General features: G+C 37.8%; 1 protein-coding gene across 1 annotated transcript; it reads right to left on the reverse strand.

The window, feature by feature from the left end:
* Window positions 1-3,317: 3,317 nt before the first annotated feature.
* On the reverse strand, window positions 3,318-6,791 carry LOC103480330 (low affinity immunoglobulin gamma Fc region receptor II-like). Its single transcript, XM_008435220.1, has 7 exons — window positions 6,512-6,791; window positions 5,493-5,768; window positions 4,920-5,162; window positions 4,701-4,808; window positions 4,191-4,232; window positions 3,992-4,096; window positions 3,318-3,364 (listed from the first exon to the last, which is right to left on the reverse strand). The coding sequence occupies exons 1-6, from the start codon at window positions 6,789-6,791 to the stop codon at window positions 3,996-3,998; spliced, it is 1,050 nt and encodes a 349-aa protein (XP_008433442.1). The 3' UTR covers window positions 3,318-3,364; window positions 3,992-3,995.
* Window positions 6,792-10,904: the final 4,113 nt, after the last annotated feature.

Raw genomic sequence — 10,904 nt, forward strand, 5'->3', positions numbered from 1 at the left:
AAAACAGGAACTAGACAGATCTGACCAAAATAAGAGCACAATATAATGAGACTAGAATCAAATCAAACTGAAAACAACTCAACAACCCAGGATCCTGACATGAACTYARAGAATAAACTTCTTACAATCTAGTTTTCTCATTTCAAACATTTTTCTGCAGCAGCACCATAAATAGAAACTGATGTACTTACTGAATAAATGCAGCACACAGAGCAAAGTGTCGGCCATCTTYACATCCAGTATTGCTGATGTGTTGCTTTGTTTCAGAGAAACATTTCTACTTTGTAACAGTAGAAAGTTCTGTTGGGTCAGACTGAAAACGCAGCGACTGAGACACTGAGCATCAAACTGAACAAGAGGCAGTCTGATCACTATTTCAGGTTTTTCCGTTTCCTTTTCACACTGGTAGCCACTCTGAGAGGTTTTCACAGGTTACTTTTACACTCAGTCTTTTAGTGTCTCATGCTCAACAGCGACAAATGAAAAGTCGGAAACGATTCGCTGAATCATTTGAAGCAATGAATCGGTGGAAATACTTTTTTATGAAATCAGCTTTTATTTGAAACTGTTCATGTCATTAACTGTTGCTGCAATGRGGAACGTTACATGAAGAGAAGTTTCTATGTGTGTAAAGTTGTGATAAATAAGATTAAAAAAAACTCCGTCATACTATTTTGTCTTCAGGACTGGTGGAAATGGACACTGTAAAGATGTCAGCACATCAGTAGTAGAGATATTCTAGGCTTCTGCAGGAACGTTCATCAACAGAACATTGACTATTAATGCTTTCACACCTCCTCCTCCARTAGCTGTTCACTAAAATACATTCTTGATTCCAGGAAGTAGAAATACACAAAGCCATTGGTGTTAACATGAAKTCTCATATGATAATCTATGACACCATCTCTCACAGTGGAGAGAAATGCAGCAACAGCAACAAATGAAAAGTCGGAAACGATTCGCTGAATCATTTGAAGCAATGAATCTATAGACACACTTTTTGTTTTAAGATGAGGAAGTTTGATCTTTTTTATGAAATGAGTTTTTATTTGAAACTGTGTTCATGTCAGTAACAGTTGCTGCCATTAGGAACGTAACATGAAGAGAAGTTTCTATTATTATAAAGTTTATTTGTTAGGGACAGACGCATATCAGCATAGACAAACTAAATAAAACAGCCAGTCCCCTGTTTGCATCATGGTGCAATAGCAACAACTAATTCGCAGCATTTGTCCTTAGTTGGGCTTTTTAAAAAATAACTCTAAAAATTCAAGTGATGATCATTTAAAGTAGCACAACATAATGTATACAAACAGAAAAATGTTTTTGACATAACCAAAGTTTTGTTTAATTTTTGAAAGTACTAAAACTGGTTACAGACTTTAAATGAACAGGAATTGAATTCCAAACTGCAGATCCTCTCACACTTTGAGCAAAAGTGGTAAAGTTGTGATAAATAAGAGGAAAAAAAATCTTGTATACTATTTTGTCTTCAGGACTGGTGGAAATGGACACTGTAAAGAGGTCAGCAAACCAGTAGTAGAGATATTCTGTGGTTCATCAACAGACTATTCATGTTTTCACACCTCCTCCTCCAATAGCTGCTCACTAAAATGCATTCTTGTTTCCAGGAAGTAGAAATACACCAAGCCATCGGTGTTAACATGAAAACAGTTGCAGGGTTTTTTATTTGAGAAATACGCCCCTCAAACCACAGACACATTTTGTATTCAAGCTACATCACAGTTTTTTTCATTGCTTATTCTTTTTTTTTATCAATTTAACAAATAAAAGAAAACTGCAGTGGTAAGTAGGACGTGGCAAAAGGGAAGAAGTATGGCTGTAGCTTTGTTAGCTAGCAGTGGCTAATCTTTCGTCACTCCARTCCAACATTCAGCYRATATTTGACTTAAACTCCTTGTTGACTCAAAGGTGACATTAAAGAACTGTTCCTCTTCTGGTCAGCTCAAGTCAGTCGTGTCAGACGAAACATGTCACTGATCCAGTCGGATTTTTTACAATCCTGCACCAAAATGTTTCTGAAGGGCAGAAATAAGTGATTCCATGTTTGGGATCACTGTGTGGTCTTCAATGAATGATTTCAGATTCTCCTTTAGGTTCCAGGTTTCCATCTTTCTCTCACTGCTGCAACATGTCAGGTTTTCTGATGGATGATGTCATCTGACATGTCAGAGCTGTGGGTCCTGAATCTACTAATTCATGTCAGTGAGTTTGAGTCAGAGATATGCAGGTTTCATGTTTCCATGACATGAATTCACTGTTAAAGGAACATTTGTGGGTCAGAATCACTGCTTTCATTTTTCACTAAGATTTGGATTTCATCTCACAGTTCAGAGAGCTTTTTATTTTATTTACAACATATTTTCTGTACATTTCATTCTGGTCCATCATCACAGTAAATAACGTCTGAGCCACAACTGAGTGTAGTTCACCGTCTGACCACTAGATGGGAGTATATAGATAGATAGATAGATAGATAGATAGATAGATAGATAGATAGATGTCTTTGTTAGAAGATTTTAATGTCAAAAATTATTTAGAAGTACTAGTAGAGAACATCTTATACTTTCTTCCATTTGTTTTTCTCTCTGTGTTTTAAATCCAATTATAAACCAGCCTAATAATCGCAGACACGCCCCTTTTCTTTAACTCTTTGTTGGATTTTAATGTAATCCAACAACCTTCTAGATTTATCACCTGAGCAGAAATCTACAACACACAACAAGCTGCTTACAGAAAAGTTAAAGAAATTAAATAATTGGCACAAGTTTAAAACAAAATAGTTTAAAAGCAATGACACTGATTGATAAGATTACAGTGTGTTTTTTTAAGAACTGCTTGGCAAAAATCGATTCCCATTTTCTGTTCGAACACGTGAAAAAACACAAGAGAAAAATGTTGGAGTGTAAATTATGGGCAGCAATAGATTATTGTAAGAGAGAATTTAAGTACTAAATAGTTTGACTAAAAGAAGCTTAGGACAATGCTCTGTCAAATATACATAATGTGTGTTACCTTATATAGATATTTTACATGGACTATCGGTCATATTACTCCCTTCCTCTGGATGGCGCTATCATTCCTTTACATCCAGGCTCTAAAAGACTTCAGTAGTTCAGGTCCAGCTGTGAATGATTCCTTTGATTGTATATCAGATAAAATGAAAAATACCAATCAAGTTAAAGAAAACTATAATCCACTATTATCTGGGGGGCATTTTCTATATTGACAACATGAGTAATACATAATATACATGATATAAAAAAAAATCAATGTGTCCTTTTTGACAGACAGATGTTACAGGTAAACATCTAATGGTTGTGTTGAACTTCTCTCCATGGACCTGAAAGACAAGAGAGACATAAAGATACTGATGGTCCATATTACTACATTATTAGCAAGAAAGTAAAGCAATTCAATGCACTGATAAAAATAATAAAACTATTTAAAAAATGTTAGTTCAGAACTTCAGAACCCGTTATAAACTGATTTAACTCTGAATAAATTTCACTCCATTGGATAAAAACTGCACAGTGGCGCAGTTGGTAGAGCTGTTGCCTTTCAGCAAGAAGGTTCTGGGTTCGATTCCCAGCCCCGGTCTTTCTACATGGAGTTTGGCAGGGGGTGAGAAAGAGTACACAGAGGACTAGGAAATGAATCTAACACAGCAAAATAACACATTTCTACACTGCATAAAAAAATTTTAGAAATCAGAAGCAATTTCTTTTTTTTTAATTTACAAACATAAAATTGACGTCTAACTGGATCACAATTCAGATTCTCTTTAGACTAGGTTTGGATCACTGCACTCATTGCAATCTTTGCTTGTTTGCATGTGACCAGTTTTACAGTTGCAGAAGTTTTAGTCAGCATAAACATGTTTATAAATGAAAATAAAAAGAAAACTTTGATGATCAATAATAATAATAATCTAATTAGCTGCTGCTTCTGAATGTGATGTTACTATTACCAGATCAAGATGGCATTAACACAGTCCTTGTGGTCTTGGTATCCATGTTGCTTTCTGAAGCCACATCATCATATTCGGGAATCTCGTCCAGATCTTCATGTTGTTCTTTTTACATGATCATAGGAAAAATATGTTATTAAATATTAATACCTGAGATAGATACATAGCTATACTTGATCGTATGAAGGTCATACTTTACCATTTCCAGATGTTTGAGGTCCACTTTTTGTTTTGTAAACTCCTACAGTTTGGTAAAAATCATAGTTATTAATTTTTTTTTCCATCCATCCATCCATTTTCTGCCACTTATCCGGGGTTGGATTTTTTTTAATTTAATTTTTTTACCAGATGTCAGACACTGATGTGAACTCTGAGTTCATTCAGTAACACATTTTTATCCGATCTCTGACGACTGAAAGTGAAGAATGTACATTTGTCCTGATAACACGATCAAAAATGTGAAAAGGATTGGTGGCGAATGGGCAGAACAAACCATGAAGAAGAGAGGAGTACACTGGCTGCTGATCCCTTTTCTGGCTTTCTGGCTGCTCTGTCCCACAATCTTGTTTTTTTATTATTACAAAAATAAATGAAGAGATGCACATGGTTTTCGCACTGTTTTGAATTCAGCCATGCTGTACCACTGTACAACAGCAAGCTGGTATAAGACATGTCTAAAACATTGTCAAACCTGAGAAGGAGGTCTCACCTTCTGACTTTCTGAAGCGCCACAACAGAAACAAAAGAATAATAAATCCGACTCCAACAAAGATCGACCGCACAGGAAAGGCAGAGGTTTCAGGTCGAGGCGTAGCAACTGGAACAGGTCAGGAAAATTCTCATCAGCTACAAATGTCAAGGTTTTATTCAGCTTTCAAATGATATTTTACTGTTATTCAAATCAATCGAATACTTTTACTAATCTCACCTTTAACTCCCAACCAGCTCTGAGGTGAAACTTCTCCTGAATGTTCACACTTGTAGAAACCTTCATCTGACTGAGACACTGCAGAGATCTTCAGCTCTCCTCTGCTGTCATTTTGGATCAGTTTGTCATTATGATAGAAAATCACATCAGAAAGTTTGTTTTCTCCTCTCCGTCTGCAGCTCAGAGTAACAGAAGCTCCTTCAGTCACAGGATGGACGGGGCTCACCAGGAGAAGATCTTCATCTGGAAACCAGTCAGAGAAAATGAAGCTTCAGTCAGAAATCATCACTAATGACAAGGTCAGAGTCATCATCATCATTGTCAGTCATTCTAAATCTGCACCTTGTTCTGCAAAAGAAACATTTGGCAAATAAATTTCACAAAAGTGACACAAATTGCGCTGTGAAAGCAAAATGTCGTTTAAAATGAAATTCTTTGGGTAACATTAGACATAATGGAAACCACCGACGAGTTAGTTTATGCTAAGTTAGATATTTCATCGCCAACAAACCACTCTACAAAACTTAAAAAGGAAAAAAAAAAGAAAATACATTATAAATTGTTGTAACATACTTTTCCCAGTGATGTTGACTGCGTTGCTGAACTCGCCTGACCCAGACTCACACCAGCACACTGCTTTATAGGAAGAGTAGACAGTAAAGGTACACGATGACCCAGTCATTGTCCGCCAAGTGGAGCAGTCTGATAATTTGGACTTGTCGTTCAGTTGCACAAACTCCTTCACTATCCATTGAGGAGAGTCTCCTTTACAGTGTATTGAGACAGACTCGGAGGTGAAGTGTTGCTCTCTGTCAGGACTCACTGAGAGAGACGCTGCTGGATGAGGATCTGAAGGACAACATGGAGGAAATAATCAACACAAGCAGAATGAAAAAAGCCGCACACTCTTTCCTACCAAACACTGTTAAAAAAACTGCTTTACACATTAAAAACAAAGCAACTCACACCCAAACAAACCTCTAAAATACATCCACTACAATATTATGGATATGGCAACAGACGTGTGTCAAAACCATCATACTAGAAGATAAGCCGAAAAGACATGATCAATATCTTTATTGTTTGAGACAAAACACTGAAAAATGTAATTAAAATACTAAAAAAAAACAAAAAAAAACTATAGGTTAATGAACAAAAACAAAGCTAAGAAAGAAAATAAAAAGTGAAAATAAAAAAAAAACACTAACAGGAAACAGTTTCCCCTCAACTAAAACAAAAACTAAAAGTAATCATAGATATTAAGCAATTTGTTTGTGTTCAACAAGCTGCACCTGAATGCACCATCCTCTGCAGCCCTTGAATGTGTGACCACTTCCTTCCCTTAAACAACCTGCCACTTGTCATATTGTCTTAAGCCGTTTTCTGTCTCGGTGCTCCATTTGGTAACGTGTATTACTGCTTTAAATTATCTGTAGGCAACATACTCCTGTAGCCCAATAAACAAGTTAGTTACAAACACATCCATACTTAAAGGGTGCACAATGGGTGAGAAGGCAGAACAACTAGTCCCTGATTTTTGGAATCTTCTCAACCCAGGTTTGAATAGAATAGAAAAAGAAAACAAAACTTACCAATAGACCAGGCAAACTTTGGTTCACTGTAACCAGTGGAAAAATGTGGGTTTCTTCTATCAGCTCTACAGGCATATCCCGATGTATGACTCTGGCTGTGAATGACGTAGGAGTTCTCTGCAGTCCCGCTGTTGCTGTCGGGCAGCAGCAGGTAGCTGTAGTTGTTATGTGACAGATCAGGAACAGCTTTGTACCAGGAGAACCTCCATCCTGTAGATGAAGGTTTAACCTCACAGCTCAGAGTCACTGAGGCTCCAGGACTCAGCCATGATGGAGACATAGTGAGGATGGACTTTGGTTCTGTTTTTTAAAAAAAACAGTTGAAACTTAGTTTTAAAAAGCTCTTTACAAATAAGACTTGAATAACACTTGAAATGATGAAGACAATTTTTCAGTGCTGTAATGTCCTATTCACATCTTCACTTTGTATAGAAACTATGGAAAGCAGAAGAAATCTTAAGATATAAGTGATAGTAATCTCATGAGTCAATAATTGAAGAGAAATGACTGTCCAGTTACCTTGAGTGATTCCACAGCAGATGAAGCAACTGATAACTAAAAAAATAAGGTGATAGATACCAAAAAGTATGAATGTTAAAGAAAAGAAAAAAAGGGAGAAAAAAAGCTCTAAAAATTGCACATCAGTACAACTTATGTACTTTGTGAGACTTGTAGTACCACAGACTTTCTCTTCAATTTTAAACATTTTCCTTCCTCCATTGCATTCAAACAGAGAAAGGGATATATTTACCCAGTAAAAACAGCAAATAGGGCAAAGTGTGGCCCATCTTCACATCCATTAGTCACGAGTTGCTCTGCTTTAGAGAAATATTTCTGCCTTCTAACACAAGACAGGCTGAATCTACAGCAACCAAAGAGGCAGAATGATTATGGTGAGATCAAAAGTTGCAATGCTCAAACTTTTAGTCATTCTGCGTCTGTCTGATTAGCACAGCCAACACCTCTGCTGGATGATTTTTTTCTTTTCTGCAGACCACTCATTTCCTGTTTCAGAACATCCTGTCCAACAACCACATTGTCACTTGACACACATATTGTTTTCAGCCATGCGTAGCAACAACTATGTTCAGGTAGTAGGGGACGTTTAAGCTTCGGGTTGCATATATTTGCAGTTTATTTTGTTTTGCGTTTTATGATGAGCCTGTCTCACAGCCTCATTTTGTAAGGAGAACTGGTTTAATAGACATTAAACTTGTCCCAATTGAAATTATTTTCTTATAGTCTAGAACAGTGTTTCTCAACCTTTTTTGTGCCAGCGCCCCCCAGCCTTTATCCAGGTCCCTCACCGCCCCCCACCAAAGAATTTGTAGCCTACTTTGCACTGACTATTATTTTATCATTAATATTACTATCACTATTGTAGATGTTTTGATTTTTATGCTTGTTTCTGTATTTATCATCAAAAATAATTTCCCAGATAACAAAAAGCCTTGGGAATAGAAATTATTTTCACAGGCGTCTACAAAAAATGCAATGAACATTCAAGTTAAAATCTGTAGGCCTAACAGCAGCCAATCAGAGTGCAAAAATATTCTTACGTGTCATTTTCTAGTTGTTAAATATTCCACAAAATTACCAGATAAATGATGTTCAACATGCCAGTTTAAACTTTTAACTATTTGCAAAACGACTGAGCTCTGCAACATTAAAACATGGATAGAACTGTAACTACATTAATCATAGCTCTTCTTCTCTTCAGTGGGGTCAGGAGGCACTGGTGCCTATCTCCAGCTAACGTACCGGGCGAGAGGCGGGGTCACCCTGGACAGGTCGCCAGTCTGTCGCAGGGAAACACAGACACACACAACCATGCACACACACACTCCCACCTAGGGGCAATTTGGAGAGACCAATTAACCTGACAGTCATGTTTTTGGACTGTGGGAGGAAACCGGAGTACCCGGAGAAAACCCACACATGTACAGGGAGAACATGCAAACTCCATGCAGAAAGACTGGGGCCGGGAATCGAACCCAGAACCTTCTTGCTGCAAGGCAACAGCTCTACCAACTGCACCCAGTGCAGCCTCAAATCTAATTAAAAACATAAGTGATCAGTTATTTACCGTTATGGTCTGTAAGATATATTTATTCTCAGTACTAGATGTGGTCTCAACAAACCCATGGCACTTCAACATTTTACCTTTTATGTGGAAATAGTTTATTCTTGCCATACCATCCTCTGTATTAATTATTGCTCTAAAGGTCATTCCATACCAGTTTATTCCTCTGTATTTACTTTAGTTTATTCTTGCATTTTGTTCATTTCCATTTATTTTCCTTTGATTAGTTTTATCCTCTCTCGGTTATTGCTATGTCCACTTTAGTTTCTTTCCTGTTTATTGACCATCAGTAATCTTCTGCTGCGCCGCCTAATCGTCATGTGTTTCACATCATGTGTTGATTTTTTTCACTGTTCAGCATCGGATTCTCTGTTTTTATGCCATAAGTCACATCTTGTTCGTCGTTCCATTTTATGTCCTGCTTCTCCCGTTTCAGAGTTTTGCGCAATGTGCGCGTCTTTTTTTCTTTAAGCCCTTAAGGTGCAGGGCGGTCGGGAAGCTTATCGATGGGGAAAAGGCAGACTGACATAAACCTTTTAAAACGGAAACAATTTCTGGATTCTGATTATTGAAATTTAAAAGTGCTGTGTTGTTCTATCACCCCCGTTTCATACCGGACCACTTACAGCACCGGTGTTAACGCTATAAAATGAACGCTCTCTATCGTGGTATCACCCATGGAGGTGTGGTAACTCTCCATGGGTGTTGCCACACCCATGGAGAGTCTGGTACCCTGCTCCTCACAGCAGGGTAACCAGAAGTTGTCAACGCCACCTTGGGTATTACACCCAAGGAAATACACTGCCAGTAGGCTTGAGGTTCCAGAGAAAACAAGACTTTTCCAAAAAAAAAAAAAAAAAAGGGATTACATTTATTGTTTCATGTTAAAAAAAAAATAGACAATCACAACATAAGGAACACGATAGGAAGGGATTGTACAGTACTGAGGCCTACCAGCAGGGGGAGGGCGGTCCAAATGGGAACTGGTTCCTAAAATAAATGTATAAATCCAAAATAAATCACCCCACAAGCAAATACAAAAACACAATTACTACAATTTAAACTGGGCCAAAGACTAAAATGAGGTTACCTCCAACATAACCAATTAAAATCAATGTTTTAATAGAACAGTTTAAAACAATCCATGGCTGCTCCCTAAAGTGAGGCTACACAAAATAGAATGTTCCAAAATAACAAATTCAAACCAAAGAAAACCCAAAACTAAAGAAACTTAACGAAACAAAACAGATTAAACAAAGCAGTTGCGAAAATGAAACAACCAATCAAACAAGATAAGCTAAACAAAAAAAATGAAAGAAAACACTGAAACAAAACAGCAGGGTCTCCAGTGAGCTGCAGCCGTGTCAGAGCAGAGCAGAGCTGGATGACTTCACCCCAACCCAGAGGATCCTTTATAGCCCACAGCAGGAGGATCAGCTTTCCAATATGTGCCGTTTTATGTGCAAACTGCACTGGGGAGGGTAAATTACAGCCCCACCCCAGTACCAAGCAGGAGCTTCCAGTGGTTTTCTAGATGTAAACAATTCAAGTCAAATACTGAATTTGTAGGTCTTATGCTGAAGGAGAAACATTACTTACTGATGTTGGAGCTTTAAAACCTGCATGCTACCCAAGCAACCTTCCCAGCGACGTGTGACCAAATGCCAGCATCAGCAACCAGGTGAGAGAGTCTGCCTTTATACTCTCCATCCCTCATGAGGTGATTAGGGGCCAGGTGTTTTGAATATTGGGGCAGGCTTCTTCCTGCTACACTTTCACACCTCCTCCTCCAATAGCTGCTCACTAAAATGCATTCTTGTTTCCAGGAAGTAGAAATACACCAAGCCATCGGTGTTAACATGAAAACAGTTGCAGGGTTTTTCATTTGAGAAATACGCCCCTCAAACCACAGACACATTTTGTATTCAAACTACATCAAAGTTTTTTTCATTGCTTATTCTTTTTTTTTTATCAATTTAACAAATAAAAGAAAACTGCAGTGGTAAGTAGGACGTGGCAAAAGGGAAGAAGTATGGCTGTAGCTTTGTTAGCTAGCAGTGGCTAATCTTTCGTCACTCCAATCCAACATTCAGCCGATATTTGACTTAAACTCCTTGTTGACTCAAAGGTGACATTAAAGAACTGTTCCTCTTCTGGTCAGCTCAAGTCAGTCGTGTCAGACGAAACATGTCACTGATCCAGTTGGATTTTTTACAATCTTGCAGCAAAATGTTTCTGAAGGGCAGAAATAAGTGATTCCATGTTTGGGATCACTGTGTGGTCTTCAATGAATGATTTCAGATTCTCCTT

This window comes from Poecilia reticulata, linkage group LG18 (assembly GCF_000633615.1).
Source record: "Poecilia reticulata strain Guanapo linkage group LG18, Guppy_female_1.0+MT, whole genome shotgun sequence".
Taxonomy (NCBI): domain Eukaryota; kingdom Metazoa; phylum Chordata; class Actinopteri; order Cyprinodontiformes; family Poeciliidae; genus Poecilia; species Poecilia reticulata.

Excerpts from the sequence above, each read along its gene's own strand:
- LOC103480330 (XM_008435220.1), bottom strand. The coding sequence starts at position 6,791 with ATGTCTCCATCATGGCTGAGTCCTGGAGCCTCAGTGACTCTGAGCTGT. Across the intron at positions 5,163-5,492 it reads AGTCAACATCACTGGGAAAA|ATGAAGATCTTCTCCTGGTG; the intron begins GTATGTTACAAC and ends ACTGGTTTCCAG. Across the intron at positions 4,097-4,190 it reads ACCTCAAACATCTGGAAATG|AACAACATGAAGATCTGGAC; the intron begins GTAAAGTATGAC and ends TCATGTAAAAAG.